Source organism: Gracilinanus agilis, chromosome 2 (assembly GCF_016433145.1).
Source record: "Gracilinanus agilis isolate LMUSP501 chromosome 2, AgileGrace, whole genome shotgun sequence".
In the NCBI taxonomy this organism is placed as follows: domain Eukaryota; kingdom Metazoa; phylum Chordata; class Mammalia; order Didelphimorphia; family Didelphidae; genus Gracilinanus; species Gracilinanus agilis.
Window position 1 is genome coordinate 434,347,044 of NC_058131.1, and position 21,726 is coordinate 434,368,769.

The 21,726-nt window shown below is 33.4% G+C and overlaps 1 protein-coding gene across 1 annotated transcript in view; it reads left to right on the plus strand.

Moving 5' to 3' along the window:
• TXNDC16 (thioredoxin domain containing 16) overlaps positions 1-18,116 on the plus strand; it is a 122,120-nt gene extending 104,004 nt beyond the window's left edge. Inside the window, exons 18-21 of the mRNA XM_044664718.1 lie at positions 502-640; positions 1,891-2,051; positions 3,360-3,550; positions 17,600-18,116. Coding sequence (XP_044520653.1) covers positions 502-640; positions 1,891-2,051; positions 3,360-3,550; positions 17,600-17,727 — 619 coding nt within the window. The 3' untranslated portion in view covers positions 17,728-18,116. The remainder of the gene's footprint in view (positions 1-501; positions 641-1,890; positions 2,052-3,359; positions 3,551-17,599) is intronic.
• Positions 18,117-21,726: the final 3,610 nt, after the last annotated feature.

Consider the following 21,726-nt stretch of genomic DNA (forward strand, 5'->3'; position numbering starts at 1 on the left):
TATAGAAGAAATTTTAGAAAACCAAGCTGAGATTATATTTGTTTCTTCTTCTGAATCTCCTAGGCCAGTGGTTGGCAATGTATGGCTCTTGAGCTATATCTGGCTCTTTTGAGGACCAGATATGGCTCTTTCTGCAGGAGCCATAAAGTCAATTTCTTTTTCAGGCACTGTTACAGGAGCGTGCACTGTGAGCACTATACAGCTCTCATGAAATTACATTTTAAAAAATGTGGCGTTTATGGCTCTCACGGCCAGAAAGGTTGCCGACCCCTATTCTAGGCCTTCCAGTTTCCCAAAGTTAAGCAATTAGAAGTTTGTGTAGTATTGTACTCCTTTTTCCTACTTTAAGTCAGCTAAATCCTACTTTGAATCAGATTTAAACTTCCCATTTGCGTTCGTCCTATGTATGTCTCTGTATTTCTTGGACATCCAATCTGGATTTCACATACTGCATTTACAATGTCCTGTTTATTAAAGCAATTTGACTATGTCTGTCCACAGGTCAAAGAAATATGCTGTGACTCTTCCAGCCCTGCTGCTTGCCAGACACAAAGAAGAGAAAATAGATAGCATTCTTCTCTCTAATTCTGATGTTAATGATATAGTTCAAATAATAAAAAGTGCATCATTGGAAATATTCGTGAGTATATTTTAATGGTATCAGTGGTATTTGAAATCAGGAAAACTTAATCTAGAAAAAAGGACTTCTCTTTATATCTGTATACTCTTCTACCTTTTATTGGCCTTGAACACTGAGCTGAAGCTTACCTACAATTTGTTATTATTAAACTATAGAGTGTTTTGTTTTGTTATGTTTTTTAAGGGAAGGGATATGAATGAAGATTGCAGAAAGAAAACTGTGTTCAAATATATGAGGATTACAAGTTTCCATATGAACTGGGAATGAAATTACAGGTCTGCTCTAAAAAAGTTAATTTGAGTATTAAGAAATACACTAACATTATTTCTATAGCCTTTACCAATATCACACATTTTGCCTTCTACAAATTAAGAAAAATTATCTTTTAATAAGGAGTAAAAAGTATTGTATGTTTTAACATTATATTTTTTATTATTTATATTATACATTATGAACATGTTTTTTCTCTAAACTATTTTCAATAGACAGTGGAATAGATAAGTTCTTATCAAGTCTTCTTTTATTTATGATTTTCCTAAAAACCCATTATAAGATATTGCTAAACACTGAGTGATATTTCATATTATTAAAAATAGGGACTTAAGAACATTTGAAAATTTTAAACTTTATTTTTTCCCCTTGAGAAGTTAATGTTAGGACAATTCATAATTTGAACATAAAGCTAAATTTACCATTTTAATATGTTTGTTATGTATGGATTAGTATTTTTGATCCTAGATCTTCTAGATGAACCTTCTTATCTTATAATGAATTTATAAGAGAGATTATTAGAAGCTTTGTATTCTTCTTAATCAACAAAGTTCTTTATCAATGAATTTATTTTAAAATATTAATTCTTGAAATACTAATCTTTTCCATATTAATTTTAATGTGTTGAAGTACTAGCTCAGCATTGTTTTATTAAGATAATGTCCCTAGTTGTTATCTTTGAAATGTGAATAGATGTTATCTTTTAAATATGGCATCTTTAAAAAGAAAAAGTTTTTAAAAAGTTTAAAAAGTTTTATAATCAGTGGACCAAAACACTCTACATAGGACAGTTTGCAATTAAAACCTTATGCTTGACAAAATGTAAATTTTTAAAGCAGAATGTATTGTATTCTTCAATTTTATGTATGGTAATCCCCTATTCCTTTCCCTCCTTTTTTCCTTTCTTCTCTCTTCCCACCTTTCCCCATGTTCCCCATTCCTTCCTTGTTTTCTTTCTGTTTGTTTTTTGCATTTAACAGCCAGAAATAACAGTGGAAAATCTTCCCATCTATTTAAGTCTTCAGAAACCATTACTTATTTTGTTCAGAGATGGCAATTTAAATCACAAGGATGAAAAAGAAATGCTACCTCTAGTGAAGCAAAAATACCTGGAAACATTTATCCCTTGCTGGTTAAATCTGTAAGAATACCATGACATTTTTTATTTTAACTATAAATAAAAAGATCTTGGAGAAAATGTTATAATTAAGTTTTCATTATATGAATAAAATATGCCAGAGATTTTCTATTAACACTATATTTAGAGTTCATTCTGTGGGAACAGCTTTTAGCTGAAATCAATATTTTAGTAAAGCAAACTAGGATAATTATTTTTTAGCCCTTTTTTATTTTACATATATTATCTATACAGATGTAACATACATTACTGTATATTAGCATAATTGACATACTAATCACCCTCATTCATATTAAGTAGACAACAGCATTTTTAGCTCATTAGATATGAACTAATTTAAAATATTTTAGAAGATTTTTTGGATAAAATAATTGTTATGTATTGAATCTTGAATTATATAGCCTACTTGAAGGAAAAAGAAAAAAATCTTAATAGAAAATTGAAGAAAAATAAGTCTAAATAAAAAATAATGGAGGAAGAAAAAGGGAGGCAATAGTTTTTTTAACTTCGTGTTAGAATATTCTGAATAAAGTACTATTTTGCTATAACATGAAACTACAATGTGGTTTTTGTTTGTTTTTTTCCTGAGAAAAGCATATAACTAGCTTTTTCCCCCAAGCCTCATTAGACTTGTAACTAATCTCTTTCCTTATTTTCATTCTAAAGAATTGTCTATTTGTTTTAAAATTCATCTTTTGATTATTTGAATGTAATTTTGAGTCAGTATTTATTCTCTCTGATTTATGGCTGACTTTTGAACAGAATAGTTTTGAACTTGATTTCTTTTAAATCTTTTTTTTTCTCAGCAAAGGAACATGCTCTTCTTTGTTAAGAAAGATTTCTTAGGGGCAGCTGGGTAGCTCTGTGGATCGAGAGCCAGGCCTAGAGACAGGAGGTCCTAGGTTCAAATCTGACCTCAGACACTTCCTAGCTGTGTGACTCTGGGCAAGTCACTTAACCCCCATTGCCTAGCCCTTATCACTCTTCTGCCTTGGAGCCAATTCACAGTATTGATTCCAAGACGGAAGGTAGGGGTTTAAAAAAAATAAAAAAAGAAAAGAAAGATTTCTTACTTGTAATTGGAAAAAAATGAAATTTTATATAAAAAAGAAAAAAATTTCAACAATACTAAGCACAGCATACATTGATACTTAGAAGTCACCATTCTCCAGAAAATTTTACAGTATGACTTTATTACAAATAGAAATTATTCATGTGACACATTGAAATTTAATTTCAACCAAAATATGATCTTAGGTATTTTATTTTAGAAATAAAATGTTAATTTGTTGAATTGTTCAATTTTTATAGTGAGACCACACCCGTGGGGAGAGGAATACTGAAAGCTTACTTCAAGCATCTGCCTCCATTGCCACTTCTTGTTTTAGTAGATCTCCATTCACAGGGCCAAGTATCTGCATTTCCATTGGATCAAACATTAAATGAAAAAAACATTTTGTTATGGCTTCAGAAATTAGAAGCAGGATTAGAAAATCATATCAGTAAGTACTCAGATTATGTGGTATATAGAACTGTGAATTTTGTTCCATGGGGGTCCCATATTTTTTTTTCAAAGCACTTTACATCCTAGTTCCAACCTATAGTTCCAGTCTCATTAGACATTGCTCCTGTTTCTGAACTCTACAGTTCAGCCAAAGTGGACTTCCCTCTGCTCCTTATATGTTACTCTATCTCCCATCTCTGTGCCTCTGTCTATCCCTCATACCTAGAATGCATTCCTGCCTTACCTCCATCTCATAGGATCCCTCACAACTTTTTAAGACTTAATTCAAAGGACATGTTTTAAAAGAATCTTTTCCTAGTAACTTCCCACTGCTAGTATTGTCCTTCCTTATTTACTTTGGATTCATTCCATGTTTATTCTGTGTTTACATGTAGTCTTTTTCACTCCTTCTCTGCATCCAAATATAATATAAATTTGATGAGATCAGGAATTATTTCATTTTTTGTCATTGTGTCCCCAGGGCCTGGCACCTAGTAGGCACTTAAAAGCTTGTTGATTGAGCAATTAGATCTGAGGCATAGATAATAATGCCAAAAGATGTGTTTTGGAATAACAGAATGACTTACTAAATGATAAGGTGGTTAATGCCTTATTTTGTGTATTGATGGAACTTATAAGTTAATTTTCAACCAATATATAAGGACATAAAATCAGCATGGTATAGTGGATAGAAAGCTGTCCTCAGAACCAGGAAGATCTGGGTTCTAGTCCTGCCTCAGATGCACACTGCTGGTGACCTTGACTTAACCTCTCTGCCCCAGGCAACTCCCTGACACTATGATCTTTAGAGCAGCTGATGATCTCCATTGGCAGAGGGAGTTTCTTCATCTAGTATTCCCCTCAACCAACAAAATACTATATGTAGGCCCTATGTGATCCCTTATAAGGATTACCATAAAGTTATATGTACAAAACCAAAGCTGTTCGATGAGTATCTGATTGTTCATGCCAGTGTGATGCTCTGAAAGGTAACAGCAGAGGTAACTTGTAATCTATTAACAAAAAAAAATCACATGATATATTTCTGATATAATCTGACATAATGTTATGCTATAATTTATGCTATAATTTAGCATAACAGTATAAAGTTATATAATACAACATAATATAAAATTATATAATATGGAAAGTGGAGTTCTTGGAGAGTCATCAGTTTGTATATGATACCACAGGCAGCCCAAGGGCTTAGGTATATAGCTTGTCCATTGAGATTAAACAATTCAGCTAAAAGTATAATGCTTTTCCTTGGTAAATTTTGAATTCACTTTTTATATGAGTCCATTTAGGAAGAGTATTGTTTAGAGATGATTTTTCTTAGATTTCATGAGATATGTAAATTTAAAGCAAAAATATCAAGTAACTAGTATAAGTTTTGAAAATATATTAAGAGTAGGATTTCTAGTACTTCACATCCATGTTTGTACTGCCCAGTCAGTCATGAATTTTACAGTCTGTTTTTTTAAACTTTCAAATGCATTTCAGTTTTATTTTTCCTTAAGAATCTCAAAGTAAATATATTTAAAGAACCTTTGCTTTCTATCTTAGAATCAATACTAAGGCAGTAATTAGGTAGTACAGCAGATACCAGGCCTGGAGACAGGAAGTCCTGGGTTCAAATTTGGCCTCTGATACTTAGTAATTGTGTGACCCTTGACCCCAATTCCCTGTATCTTACTAGTCTTCTGCCTTAGAACAGATATTTAGTATCCATTATAAAACAAAAGGTGATCAATAGTTAGAAAGTGTCTTCAGCCACATTTGAATCTAACACCTCCCATCTCCAGGCCTGATGCTTTAAACACTGAGCCATCCAGCTGCCCTGTGCAGAAGTTTACTGTTACTGATTTTTATCTGAACAAAAAAGATGGCTTGTGAGCAATTTTTTAAAAGGGAAATTATGATCTCTAAAAGCCAATATGGTTCATCAAGAACAGATTATGTCAGATTAATTTAATTTCCTTTGTTGCCAGGTTCACTAGTTTGGTTAAGTTAGGGGAAGACTAGACCTAAGGTCAGTATAAATTAAGAATTCAGCAAGGCCTTTAATAAAAACTTTTATATTAATCTCATGATATGATAGGTAGATGTAATCTAGATAGCAGAAATTTTAGGAGGATTTAAAACTACTTCAATAGGTAAACATTAAGATCCTTTATCTATTTAGAAGGCTGAGTTATAAAATGTTATAAAACGACTGAGTTATAAAATCAAATGATTAATTACAAGATGAGAAGACGTGACCAAACAGCTTATCTTAAAAATATCTGGGAGATTTGTGGGTTTGTGTGAACAGTGTGACATGACAGTGGAAAAAGCTATTGTAATCTTAGATTCCATTAGGACAATAGCATCCAGTACTGAGTAAATAATAATCCCATTATATTCTGCCTTTATCAGACACATGGATGGAATGTTTTCTTCAATTCTGAGTGCCACATTGTAGGAAGTACAGTGATGTGTGGGAGAGAATACAGAGGAAAGCAAGTTAGATAGTGCCATATGAAGATAGGGTGAAGAAATGGAAATGTTTAATGGATAAAATACAAAGCCTCATTTTCCTCTTATTAAATTTCATCTGTTAAATTTGATCCACTGCTTGCACTTGTAAGCTACAGAATGTGAGAGGCATAACTAGACAATAGATAATATGAAAAAGACTTGGAAACTTTAATGGTCTTTGAGCTCAATATGAGTTAATAGTGTGTCACTATAGCTCAAAAAACAGATGAGCTGTTAGACTACTTAAAAAGAAACAAAGTATTTTAGATGAAGGAGTTCATCATTTGATTGTACTCTAGCCAAGTCAGACTACATATGGAGTGTTGTGTTGAGTGCTTTGGCCACTTGTAAATTGGAGCTTTTCCAGAGGAAGGCAATCAAGATACTAAGGGACTGCCTCATATGCCTTATATGAAGATCATTTGAAGTAATTAGGGCGGAAGGCTCGAAGAGACATGCTATCTGACTTAAAGTACTTAAAGATCTATCATGCAAGAGAGGGATTAGACTTCTTTTACTTTGCCCCTAAGGGCCAGATTAGAAACAGCAGATGAAAAATTGCAAAAGATAAATTCGTGGTCAATGCAAGGAAAAATTTAATCATAAATAAAATTGTCTAAAAGTGATATGTGAGGGGAAGCTATATATTTCTCTCAAATTGACAGGGCAGGGGCACAAGGGATTGTGGAAAGATTGCTAGAATTCTGAGCATTCTATATACACTACAAATACTTCATTAGGGCTTAAAGATGTACCCCTTTACTAAGCAAGAGTGCAGGCAGGAGTTGTGAGGTCAGTTGCTCTATGAACCCCTTAGTGCCTAAGCCCAGTCTGAGCCTTTCTCAAGATCAGAGCCTCGGGAGAGAGACTTTGGGAAGTTCTGGGGGGGGTCCAACAAGACACTTTCTACCTAAGCCTGGCATCACCAGAGGCATTCCTGTAGCTGCCTGTAGCTACAAAATATTCTTTTCATGGGTGAGCACCTAAAAGGGAAGCTGAGGACTGCGGGAAAATGGGTGAAGGAGTTTAAGGATTAAGAGAGAGAGGATATGAGGAAGAAAGAAAGACAAAGAGACAAATGATTCAGCAGCATTGGATCCAGTCTGTGGATCTCCTCTGATGGTAAAGAGAGAGAGTCACATGTGGACCCAGTTTTTATTGCAGAATCAAGGAATGGGTAAAGGGAGGTAGTTAATGAACACGTGACATGGCAGAGAATTTAACATTGGCTCAGTTAACAACCACAAGATCAAAGAGGTGGAGGTTAAGGCAATGTAAAAGTCAGCGCCTGCCCAGAGGTCCGATTGACCTTTGGACTGAAGGCTTGGGGAATGATAGGCATACCAAAAGATAGAGTTTCACTTTGTTACAAGGATCAAGAAATCAATCATGTGAAATATAAAAATTATAGTCAGCTTTTGGGCACATCTGTAATATTTACATGATTTGTTCATGCCTGGATCCCAATAATTTTCAAACTCATGGCTGGCTGCCTGTCTAGAAGGTCAGTTTCAGGATATTAGATCCATCTCCGCACTGTCCAGAGGCTACCTCAGTCCCTAATGCATCAAAACTAGTCCATATCTGTCAGAGAAAGTAGGCTTAGAACACTCCAAGCATAGTCCATTTGGGCATCAGTGACCCCAGCAAATCAGAAAAGGCCTGGGAAAAATCCAACTTGAGAAATCCTTGAAACCGTTAGTGAAAAGCTAGCATAAGAGTAACCTCTGAGCCCAGCAGCAAGAAGATAGACTTAGAGTTCCTTCAAAGTGGAGCCTAGTCTGGCCCACTGCACTCAGGTACTCACACTATTTAGTTGGAGAGCTTGACTGAATATACAAAATAAGGAAAACTCCAAATACCATGAAGAAAGATGGTAGTGACCCCACAACAAATCAAGATTAACCAACTAGCCTTTTTTTAAACATGTACTATTGTAATATAGAAAATCATATTGCCATATTTTCATGGGGTAAGTTGGCAGTTTGATTTTCTATATTACACTATGTATCAGACACTATGGTAAGCACTAGGGAATACAAAGAAAAGCAAAAAATAGTTCCTTCTTGATCGGCACTATGTAGGTTAGCTTTGTTCTTCTTTGGTGCTGTGTAGTGGCTCTTTTTGTTCCCTTCTCTTGGAATCACACAGAATCATTAAGCAAAGTCCCATAATTTTTTAAACAATCAATAGCATTATTCTATAGGCTAAAGCTTTTTGGATGTGCATTGACATTAGGGTTAATGTATTTTAAACTTACCCTAGTGCAAAATTTAAAAAAAAAATCTTTAATACTGGTAACAAGTGCTTCAAGTTCAAAAAAAAGAGAGAAAAAATAAAACTCAAATATTATGTTGCACATGTAGGAAGTAAAACAATAATAAAAATGCTTTAAAAACAAGAAATATATAACTACAATCAGTGAAACACTGTGTCAGCCAAGGAAAGGCAGAATATAAAGGTTTCTCACCCCAAAATGAGATCCATTTCTTTTTTAACTTGGCCATGAACCCCTGTGTGAGTGCAAATGATTTTCACAAAGTAACAAGTTTTATAAAACAGTAATACAGTAGATAATGCACATTCAAAGAAAGTACCAAAATTCACAATAGCCCAGTTAATGACAATCACAAACAAACCCATTATCATATATAGAATTCACATGAGTCTCTATATACCCACTTGCTCTGTGACATTTAAAAAACCTATGAACTGATAGATATTTATCACATATTCTATAGATATTTATCACATATTCTTTCAACCTTGGCAAAGATATTTTTAACAAAGTCTATTACTGCCATTATTTCAAAATTTGGCAGAAGAGTCCAGAAAAAAACACATACCTCTGTACTGCTGATGAAAACTTTTTGGGATCTATAACATCACCAAGAAATCTAGATTGTTCTGGTGAAAGTAGATTAAACTGAAGACTTAAAATATTATGCATGCAGAAGCTACTTTTGGCTTCCTGCTTTATATAAAAAAGTTTTTGGCAGGAACTTCTATTTTGTTCTCTACCTTTAATTCAGCATTCTTTATTATATATAATTATCATTCCAGAAGCTACTAGATATCTAAAATAATCATGTCTGAAGACCCCTTAAAAGCAACTAAAATTTTTAAGTCATTATATTCTTCAAAGATTGTATACAATTATAATCAGTTTTGATGGACTCCATCCATCAGCTATGTGACAATTAACAAATGCAAAAAGGAAGAAAAGGTTGTATAAGCAACATGTGACCTTGATGGATCAGGTGACAAATCCAGCATACATAAGGACTTATGGGCTTTTACAGTGATATGTTCTTCAGTACTGAATAGACCTTTGGAATAGAAATACTGGCTAAAGAGAAACATGGAAAGATATTTTCCATATTGTGTATATTTGTATAACTGAAAGAATGTGGGCATATATATCTTATATGTTAATGAGGGCAAATGTCTTCTCAGAATTCTATTGTCCTTAATAGTAATAAGAGAAGAATTGAAATAGCCTGTAAATGATTTTTTTTCTGTTTTAATGATCTTAGGAGCAGACAAAAATAGGAGAGAAGATGGACTATGCTAGGGAGAAAAGCAAATTATTGTTGGATAAGATAGGTATGTAAGATGAAAAGGATATAATAGACATTCCATAAGCCTCATTTTCATGTGAAGGAGATTCAGAAAAATATATTGAATAGAAATAGGTGCAGACAGGACAAGGGAGGTGTAGAGAAGTCTAAGAGTGAAGGCAAGATGGGTAAGGGAATAGTCATGAGCCAAGAAAACTCAAATATTAGAAAAAGCATTTTAAGAAAGTTTTTTAAAAGATTTTTTATTTCATTGCATTTTTCCTCAATTACATGGAGACAATTTAAACATTTGTTTTCTGACATTTTACAATACAGGTTCTCCCTCTCCTCTTTACCCCTGAAGATGGGCAAGCTGATACAGGTTAAAAAATCAGCTATTATATATATATATATATATATATATATATATATTATAGACTTTATTAGAATGTAGGTACTCACTTTGCTGCAATGTTATCTGATATAGTACTGCCCAAGGGATTTATGATTGGAAGAAGACTTTAATTTTATTCCCTCCACAGTATAGAGGCTGAAGACAGTATTATGGGGAAATGTGTTTCTTCCAATCCAATATTATATTGTTTCTGTAGCATAATAGAGTGTCAATATTCTACTGAGACCATAAGGGTTGGCAACCTATTCCAACCTTCTTGGTTTGCCCTGCATTCATTGCTTTGGATTACCCATATTTCATTTTCAGTCCCACTTCAGATTCTTTAGGAATAATCCTATTTTTTTGCCTTTACTTCTAAGGGTTCTCCTCAACAACGAGAGAAAGTAAAAAGACTATCTAGAATACAAACATCAGTCAAGTATAGAACAGTTAGCTTTATTCTTAAAATAGAAAATAAAAAGAACTATAGAAGGTAAAAATAGAAATAAGTAACATATCACTGTTAGTACAATATCCAAGCAACTTTGGGACATTTGTGGTATCTTAAAATTTTTTTTTTTGCCTAAAAATAAATAAATTTATTTTTTAGATTATTTTCCCATGGTTATATGATTCATGTTATCTCTCTCCTTGCTTCCCCTCCCCCATCCTGGAGCTGAGAAGCAATTTCACTGGGCTATACATGTATCATTGTTCAAAACCTATTTCCATATTCATATTTGTAATAGAGTGAACTTTTAAAACCAAAACCCCTATCATATATCCATAGAACCACGTGATCAATCATATGTTTTTCTTCTGCATTTCTTCTCCCACAGTTCTTTATCTGGATGTGGATAGTATTCTTTCCCATAAATCCCTCAGAATTGTCCTGGGTCATTGCATTGCTGCTTGTAGAGAAGTCTGTTACATTTGATTGTGCCACAATATTTCAGTTTCTGTGTACAATGTTCTCCTGGTTCTGCTCATTTCACTCTTCATCAATTCATGGCGGTCTTTCCAGTTCATATAGAAATCCTCCAGTTCATCATTCCTTTCAGCACAATAGTATTCCATTACCATCAATTTGTTCAGCCATTCCCCAATTGATGGTTACCACCTCATTTTCCAATTTTTTGCCACTACAAAGAGTGAGGCTATAAATATCTGTGTACAAACATTTTTCATTATTGTCTCTTTGGTGTACAAACCCAGTAATGATATGGCTGAATCAAAGGGCATGTAAATCTTTTAAAGCCCTTTGGGCATAATTCCAAATTGCTTTCCAGAATGGTTGGATTAATTTACAATTCTACCAACAATGCATTAGCGTCCCAATTTTGCCATATCCCCTCCAACATTTATTATTTTCCTTTGCTTTCATATTGGCCAATCTGTTAGGTGTGAGGTGGTACCTTAGAGTTATTTTGATTTGCATTTCTCTAATCAGGAGGGATTTAGAACACTTTTTCAAGTGATTGTTGATAGTTCTGATTCCTTCATCTGAAAATTGCCTATTCCTATCCCTTGACCATTTGTCAATTGGGGAATGGCTTGATTTTTGTAAATTTGACTTAGTTCCTTATATATTTGGGTAATTAGACCTTTGTCAGAGAGTTTTGTTATAAAAAATTTTTCCCCAGTTTTTTGCTTCCCTTCTAATATTGGTTGCAATGGTTTTGTTATACAAAACCTTTTTAATTTAATATAATCAAAATCATTTATTTTATATTTTGTAATTTTCTCTAACTCTTGCTTGGTCCTAAATTCCATCCTATCTCATAGATCTGACAGGTATACTATTCTATGTTCACTTAATTTACTTATAATTTCCTTCTTTATATTTAAGTCATTCACCTATTCTGAATTTATCTTGGTATAGGGTGTGAGATGTTGATCTAAGCCTAATCCCTCCCATACTGTTTTCCAATTTTCCTAGCAGTTTTCATCAAATAGTAGGTTTTTGTCTGAAAAGTTGAGATTTGGGGGTTTATCATACACTGTCTGGCTGAGGTCATTTACCCCAAGTCTATTTCATTGATTCTCCCTTCTGTCTCTTAGCCAGTACCATATTGTTTTGATCACCACTGTTTTATAGTACAGTTTAAGATCTGGTACTGCTAGGTCCCCATCCTTCACATTTTTTTCCTTTGATATTCTTGATCTTTTGTTCTTCCAGATGAACTTTGTTATAATTTTTTCTAATTCTATAAAAAAAGTTTCTTGGTAGTTTGATAGGTATTGCATTGAATAAGTAAATTAATTTTGGGTAGGATTGTCATTTTTTTATATCAGCTCATTCTACCCATGAACAATTAATGTTTTCCCAATTATTTAGATCTAGTTTTAATTGCATGAAAAGTGTTTTGTAGTTGTGTTCATATAATTTTTCATCTTGGAAAGTATATTCCCAAATATTTTATCTTGTGTAGAGTGATTTTAAATGGAGTTTCTCTTGTTGGAAATATAGAGAAATGCTAATGGTTTGAGGCAGCTGGGCAGCTCAGTGATTTGAGAGCCAGGCCTAGAGAAGGGAGGTCATGGATTCAACTATGGCCTCAGACACTTCCTGGCTGTGTTACCCTGGGCAAGTCACTTAACCCCCACTGCCTACTGCTAGGAAGTGTCTGAAGCCAGAGTTGAAAATACACAGTATTGATTTGAAAAAAAAAAAAAAAAAAAACAACTGATGATTTTTGTGGCTCTATTTTGATCCCTGCAACTTTGCTAAAGTTGTTGATTATTTTCACTATCTTTTTAGTTGATTTTCTAGGATTCTCTAAGTATACCATTGTAAGCTTTAAATTAATATTCAATAACTCCAAGTATTACATTTTTAAGATTTATTTATAATCACTTGAAGTAGGAAAACTACAAGAACAAAAGTAAAAGCCCAAGTAAAGACAGGTGAGAAAAATTCTCCAGCCTGGGACTCGCCCACCTCCACAAACCCGGATCAGGGGAGAAAAGAGAAAGGGGCAGAGCTACGCAAAACTTATATCCTCCCTACATTAGCACGTAATGTGAGAGGGAACACGGGAAGCTGGGATTTGGGGAACAAATCCTCAATACACAATTATATCATCTGAAAAGAGTGATATGTTTAGTTTCCTCATTGCTTACTTTGATCCCTTCAATTTCTTTTTCTTCTCTAATTGCTATTGCTAGCATTTTTAGTACAATATTAAATAGTAGTGGTGATAATGGGCATGCCTGCTTCACTCCTGATCTTATTGAAAAGGCTTCTAACTTGTCCCCATTGCAGATGATACTTGCTGATGGTTTTAAATCAATATTGCTTATTATCTTGAGGAAAGGCCCTTTTATTCCTGTACTTTCTAGTGCTTTCAATAGGAATGAGTGTTGTATTTTGTCAAAGGCTTTTTCTGCATGTATTGAGATTTCTATTAGCTTAGTTGTTGATATGGTTGGTCAATTATGCAGTTAGTTTTCCTAATACTGAACCAGCACTGCATTCCTGGTAGAAATCCCATCTGGAATAATCTTTGTGATAACTTGCTATAGTTTTTTTGCTAGTATTTTATTTAAGATTTTTGCATCTATGTTTATTAAGGAGATTGGTCTGTAGTTTTCTTTCTCTGTTTTTAGTTTTCCTGGCTTGGGAATCAGTACCATATTTGTGTCATAAAAAGAATTTGGTAAGACTCCTTCTTTGTTTATTTTGTTAAATAGTTTGTATAGTATTAGGATTAGTTGTTCTTTAAATGTTTGATATAATTCACTTGAATTCTATCTGACTTTGGGATTTTTTCTTAGGGAGTTCCTTGATGGTTTGTTAAATTTCCTTTTCTGATATGGGATTATTTAAGTATTCTCTTTCCTCCTTTGCTAATTTAGGCAATTTATATTTTTTAAATACTCATTTCACCTAGATGTTAATATTATATTGCCATATAATTGGGCAAAATAGTTCTTAATAATTACCTTAATTTCATCTTCATTAGAGGTGAGATCTCCCTTTTCATCTTTGATACTGTTAATTTGATTCTCTTTTCTTTTTTTATTAGATCAACCAGTACTTTATTTTATCTGTTTTTTTCAAAGTATAATCTCCTAGTCATTTATTAGTTCAATAGTTGTTTTGCTTTCGATTTTATTAATTCCTCCTTTGATTTATAGGCTTTCCATTTAGTTTTAATCTGGGGATTTTTAATTTGTTCTCTTTCTAATTTTTTAAGTTGCAAGGGTTCTCAACAACAAGAGAAAGTATAAAGAATATCTATAATACAAGCATCAATTAAGTATAGAACAGTTAGCTTTATTCTTACAATAGAAAAAAAGAATTATAGAAGATTAGAACAGAAATCAGTAACATATCACTGCTAATATAATAATCAAGCAACTTTGGGACATTTGTGGTAACTTTTTGAAGGCCATTAACCATCTTCCTGGAACAAAACCCAGTGAATGCTAAGTAGACTTTCTGACAGTCTCTACAGATGGTTGGCTTCATTTGTTACTGTTGCAGCCACTGTTCTGGTAGCCCTGGTAACTGCTATCCTCATTCTCAAGTACTTTACATATCGAGGGGTAGATGACAGCTGCCTTTCCAGATATCACAAAGCCCTTAAATTAAAAATGGGAGGAAAGCCCATCCTATGTGTCGGCTTGTCTACAAGGCTATAAACACTTAGTTTATGACTGCACAAATGGTGTGGGAGGAAGGGAGAGTATACCTGACCCTCTGGAGTTCTCACCTTTATATTTCAAATCAGACAGAAAGAAGAGGCCTGCAAAATAGTGATTGTCTCCCTAGATGGAAGCCTACTTACTACTACATAATATAAATTTGTAGTGGACTTAGCACAGTTTCATGATTTTTTTCTCCAAAAGATGGTGGGAGTAATCCAAGGCTGGGACCTGGCAGGGTAAGTTTAATGATATATTTTGTGGAAGCAAAGGAGTAAGGGACTTTAGAGAAGACAGTAGTATAAAGTTGAACTGATTCATCAAGAGGTCAAGCTGAAGAAGGAGAAAAAGTGTGACCAGTCCAGGTTTAGATCTAAGAATGAATTGAGGTGGAGAGAGATTGAAGTCCCCAGAGTCAATGAAAGAAGAACAGTTGAGTCATGATGTAGAATGAAATAGAGAATGATAAAATATTGTAGTCAGGTAAAAGAATTTCAAAGTTTATGAATGGGAAAACAGAACAGTTAGGAATGTTGGCAAGATCAAGGCTATGCCTATATGTGTGTAGCTGAAGTGGGGTAAAGCTGAGGTGGGCCCCAAGAACACTGGGACCAGACACTGGTAGGTTTTGGAGAAACAAATAAACAGTTCCTATAGTAAGTGAACTTATATTCTTTTCTTTTTTTTCTCAACTACATGTGTGTATATATATATATCAATATATTATCAATATATTGATATATATATTATAGAATATAGATCAACCATGTTGCAAAAAAGAACAAAGACCAAAGAACCCCAGAAAAATAAAGGAAGTAAAAACCAGCTATTTTTCTATCTGCTTTTAAATCCCATTAGTTCTTTCTTGTAAGTCCCTCAGAATTGTCTTGTATTATTATATTCTGAGAATACCTAATTCATTTAAAATTGATCATCATACAATATTGCTGTAACTGTGTACAGTAATCTCCCAGGCTTTCCTGAAACTATCTTTCTTGTCATTTCTAATAACACAATAGTATTCCATCACAATCTTATACCACAACTTGTTCGGTCATTCCCTAATTGATGGATATCCCCTCAGTTTCCAATTCTTAACCATCACAAAAGAGCTGCTATAAATATTTTTGTACTGTGGAACCTTTTACTTTTCTTTGTTCTCTTAGAGCCAGTAATGGTATTGCTAGATCACTGGGAATGTACAGTTTTATAGCCCTTTGGGCAAATTACAAATTTCTCTACAAAATGATTGGTTCAGTTCACAGTTCCACTAAGAGTACATCAATAAGTGAGTTTATATTCTAATGGGAGACAAAAGCTAGATATATAAACATATGCAAAAAAACTATAAAGTTAAATAAAAAGTACTTGAGGGAAGGATACTAACAACTGGTAGATCATAAAAGACTTGAGCTTCTTAAAGGAAAAGAGGGATTCTGTTCAGGGAGAGTGAGAAGGAAGTTCATTCCAAGCATGGAAGATGACTTGCAAAGATCTGAAGGCAGGAGATGGAATTCCAGCTTCGAGGAATAGAAAGAAGGCCAGTTTGCCTGAACTGCAACATTCAAAAGGGGGAGTAGGAGTAATGCCCACTGAGGTTGGAAAGAGAGGTTAGGTCCAGGCTCTGAATACTTCAAGAGTTAAATAGCAGGTAATAGTTACATAGCTCAGTGGATTAAAAGCCAGGCCCAGATATGAGAGGTCCTGGGTTCAAACCTGGCCTCAGATAGTTACTTGCATCATTTAATACACCTGGTTTCAGTTCCACCTCTGATTCATTTTGGTTGTGACTGTGACCAAATTACTTAAACCTTCAGTATCTCAAATAAGTTACCCTATTACTGTAAGGTGAAGAATAGAAACCTATCTACATTAATGGGAGTTTCCTATACCAATGAAGTAATAGGGAAAAAAAAGTTAGACTAAAAGAATTTGTACTTTGAGAGAAAGAAACTTCTAGTTTTTAGAAAGAAGAATGAATTTTTCTACATTTGAATTTATATTTTTAAGAAGTTCATATAGGAAATTGAAATATACATAATCAGAAGTTTGAGATAAAGCTAAACTAATTATTTCCTTGCTCAATCTCCCTTAATGCTTTATGGTTTTTCCAAACAGTATCTTAGAAAATATCTACTAAATTCCAAAATTTCTGACTAAAGTGAGTTGTCTTAATGAACAATATTGGAGATACAAATAAGAATTGGTTAATTTATATTTTGGTTACTATTTTGGTAGCAGAAGGAGATCAGAACTCGGTCTTCTTTCCATTTTTTTTCTTCTTTCCATCCTTTTCTTTTATCTCTTTCTATAGTCATGGAAAATAACATAGGTTTTTTAAATCTTGAATTTCTTTACTACTTAGCTTATCTATCTGAAAATGCAAATCACTTTACGTTTTCTAATTCAGTCTGTTTAGTTGTAATTTTTTGCATATCAATACAGATACACATATGATATACTTTTTTTTTAAACCTTTACCTTCCAACTTAGAATCAATACTGTATAAACAATATACAGTACAAGGGAGAAGACCAATAAGCAGTAGGCAGTGAGGGGTTAAGTGACTTGCCCAGGGTCACACAGCTTAGAAGTGTCTGAGGTCAGATTTGAACCTAGCACCTCCTGTCTCTAAACCTGTCTTTCAATTCACTGACCCACCTAGCTCTTACCTATATGATATACTCTTGACATTGAATAAAAAGTGTGCATAAGGGCTGATAACCAAAGATTTCAGAAAGAAAAAAAATTATAATCTTAAGAAAAACACATTTACTAAGTTTATAACTATTAGTGAAAATAAAGCGTTTCTTTTGCATAAAGAGCTGAAAATCATACTGCTATGAAAAAAAACCTCATATACTTTCATTAATTAAATTTCTAGCAACTACCCTTTTAACTTTTAAAAATATTCTTTTCTTAGCAACTTTATCTAATGAAGAGTGGAAACCACCTCTTCCTGCTTACAATTTTCTTAGAAGGATGGATGCCACAAATCCCTTCAAAGACATTAATGGGTTTTCTACACAGAAGATGTGCAAAAACAACTGATCTGCAAGATTACAATATGGGACGCTCTGAAGATAAATCTACAATGAAAATGAAGCACTGAGAAAAAACTATTTAAAAGAGCAGGAAAGATATATAAAGATTGATATTGATTTATGATTTTTAAAATTTAGCTAACTACAGCATTTTGGGAACTATGTCAAAGATTTTTTGATTGATCTGACACTGAAGTGTATATTAGCTTAAATAAAAATTATAATTATTTTAAGACCCTGAATAAAATTTGTATTCTTTAGATTGTATATTAATTTAACTTAGCTCTAGACACTGGAATGGCCTATCATCAAATATTATCATTAAATGACCAGTTTAATATCATTGGGTCAGGAATAGGAAGCAATAAGTAGAAAATAGTAATAAAAATTTCTGTAACATTTTATGGTTTGTAAAGCTCCTTATATACATTCAGTTCAATAAAAGAAAAAATTAGCACCTGCTGTGAGCAAAGCATGTACTAGTATGCTCTGAGTCTTTAAAGACAAAAATCAGTCTTTCCCTCAAGTAACTAGCCTCAAGTAACTTTCCCTCAAGTCTTCCAGGGGAATATATACAAAGGAGCTTTCCTGTATTCAAGTAAGTAAATTTAAAATATATATCAATGTAATTTTAAGAGGAAGAGAGTGCTAATAACTGGAGCAAGTGATACAGAAGAGAATCAGAAAAGGCTTTGTTTAAGAAGTGGTTTGTGAGCAGTACTTTGAAGGGAGCATAGGGATTGTACCAGAGAGAGGCAAAGAGGGAATGCACTTCATATATGGAGATGATTTGATCATATAATCACACTTAGGTACTTGAGTGTTTCTCATGTCAGATGCATGTGTTTAATATCAAATTCAAATACAGATTTTTGTCAAAAAAGTTTATCACAGTAGTAAGCACTTATATATAACCCAATCTGCGACACACTGAGACAACTAAATTTACTTTTTCTGGTTCAATATTATTATATGTGAGAAAATAGATGAGAAAGTGCTTTGAAAAAATTAAAATTATTAAAATGAAATGCAAGATCTTTATACAGACATAGCCTAATCTTGCTAAATAAATTAGGTTTATGGTATTTCCAAACAAGATTTTTAAAAACCTGGCAAACATTCATGAATTGTCCTTAGGCTAAAAGATATATATGTGTATGCATATGTATGTGTGTATGTATGTGCATATATATATGTGTGTGTGTATATATATATATATATAGATATATCAACATATATCTATATATATATATGTATATAGGCCCCTTTGCTTAAGAATAGCAAATTAAGTACTATTCTTATTGAATTTACTTAACGAAATTAAATAGTCTGTCACATTTGAGTACAAAGGACAATGACCAAATGGCAAGAAGTGTTTTTCTTGAAATTAGCTAAAAATTTCTCTATGCAATTTCCATCTGGGATAGAATGTAGAGGTATTGAAGGGGGATAATGTGAAAAGAATTTGAAAAAAATATAAGAAATTCTTATTTTATTCTAACCATATCTTGAGCAGGGATCTGTGCCACTGGAAATTTACCTTGGTAGCTATGGAGAGGATAATGCCCAGTCACCTCTGGAAAAATATTGGAAGTCTTTTATTTTATTTTCTTCACTGGATTATCCAGACTAAATTTTGTCCCACAGGAAGCTTATTATTTCATAAATAACTTTTAAAACATCAACATTAAGTAAGTCAACTTAACTCATATACATCCTGTTTGATATTATATATTCCATATTACAACTTACTAATTCGGATTTTAAATTTTCAGTTTTATATATCCTGTTTGATATTATATATCAACTTAACTCATATACATCCTGTTTGATATTATATATTCCATATTACAACTTACTAATTCGGATTTTAAATTTTCAGTTTTATATACATACATATATATATATATATATACACACACACACACATATATATACACAGAGGCAAGAAAATTTGTTTTCTTTAAAAAACTGTTACCTTCCTTCTTAGAATCAATAATATGTATTGGTTCTAAGGTGGAAGAGTGTTAAGGGATAGACAATGAGAGTTAAGTGACTTGCCCAAGGTCACATAGCTAGGAAGTGTCTAAGGCCAGAATGGAACCCAGGACCTCCCATCTTCAGGCCTATCCACGGAATCACTTTGCTTCTCCCAGAATTAGTTTTTAAACATCATCCTGTTATTAATAAAAGACTATAAGAGCCCAGCAGCTCATATACATATACAAAATATAATAATTATACTATGCATACCTTCAAAGAGAAAGAAATTATTCTTAAAAATAATTTCCCTTATGACTAAAAATTAAATTATTGGTTCAATACTCAATAAAATTAGTTCTCTCAAATGGAACATTGGCATTCCATGCTTTTCTGGTTCTTTGTTTCATATAAGAAATTGACTAGTTGTGAACAAATTTGATATCATTATATGCTCTGAATTGACCACTGTCTTCAGATCCAAAAGACTTCAAATTTTGGCTAGAGGCTGTGAGATGTTAGAAGAATCACTTCACTTAAAAAAAGTTGTCAAAACATTTAATTTGATTAAGAGTCACTTGTGTAAAATATGCCATTCTGTGTGCTATCTTTAAAGACATGGGGTTAGGGTTGCCTATACTCTTCCCAGGAGTCCTATTTTCTCACTTATTTCCAAATCAGTTTTCACAATACTTAATTCTGTATTTCAGTTTTATTTCCTTGATCAATACGGACACGATGGTGACATTATCCCAAAATTTCTTTCTCATTTTTATTGTCATTTGAGTTTTCTATTGATGAAGACTCGTTCCACATGAATTCCTGTCCTTGACTGGGGTAGATGCAGATAGAGTTGAAAGGCCAGTATCCATTCCCCCAGATGAAGACCTCTGAAGTTCTTGATGGGTTGTTAATTCTCCTCCTCATTAATTACTTAGAACTTATACTTGATTTAAGGGAAAATTTTCTAAACTGATAAAGCAGAATAGGCTGCATCAAAAATATTGGGTTTCCTCCTAAAAAAAAAAAACACAACAAAACCCTTACCTTCCATCTTAGAATCAATACTGTGTATTGGTTCCAAGGCAGAAGAGCAACAAGGGCTAGGCAATGAAGGTTAAGTGACTAGCCCAGGGTCACACATCCAGAAAATGGCTGAATTCAGATTTGAACCCAGGACCTTCCACCTGTAGGCCTAGTTCTCAATCCATTGAGCCACCTAGCTGCCCCCTGGTTTTCCTCTTACTAGAAATCTTCAAGCAAAGTTTGGAAAATCATTTTTGGGGAATATTGTAGTGAATGTTCTTGTGGAGGTACATATTGAACTACATAACTTCCAAAGTCACTTTCAGATCTCATCCCCCACCCCCCTCCATTTGGTGTGTATAAACATTTATAGCAACTTATCAATGAAGTCTCAGTTCCTAGAGCATGCAGAGATATACCCTTCTTAGTGGGTTATATGGAGCAATTTTTAAGGACTATGTTCCCTTGGCCAGTCCTACATTCCACATCATAAACACATCAATATAAATAGCTCTCACTGAAATTTGTTGTGATGGTATCTAGGGGAACCTTGAAAAACAAATAGAATTAAATTAAATATCTAGTGATCTTTCTTCTGCAACCTCTATCAACACAGGGATAGGGATAGAGCCTAGACTTGTGATTTTTTTTTTGATCCTTGGTGAAGAAACTAATATATATATGTAAGTTGGTATAGTCTTAGAGAGTTGCTTAGAGCCTGAGAAGTTAAGTGGTTCCCCACAGAAGCTTAAACCAAGATCCTTCTGATTTTGAGATCAGATTGTCAAGATTAAAATTCTCCGGAGGCTGTATGTTAATTTATAACTATTTATTAAATAGTTAAAAGGGGTCAATGAAAGAAAAGGCATAAAGTCACATGGCTGGTTGCACACTTTCTTCCCTAGCTAATCCATGCTCATGGTTCATGTCCTGTTCACCACTTGGCCAGAAAAGACTTGAGCACTTGTTTGGTCCCTAACTTTTTCTCCCACACCATGAT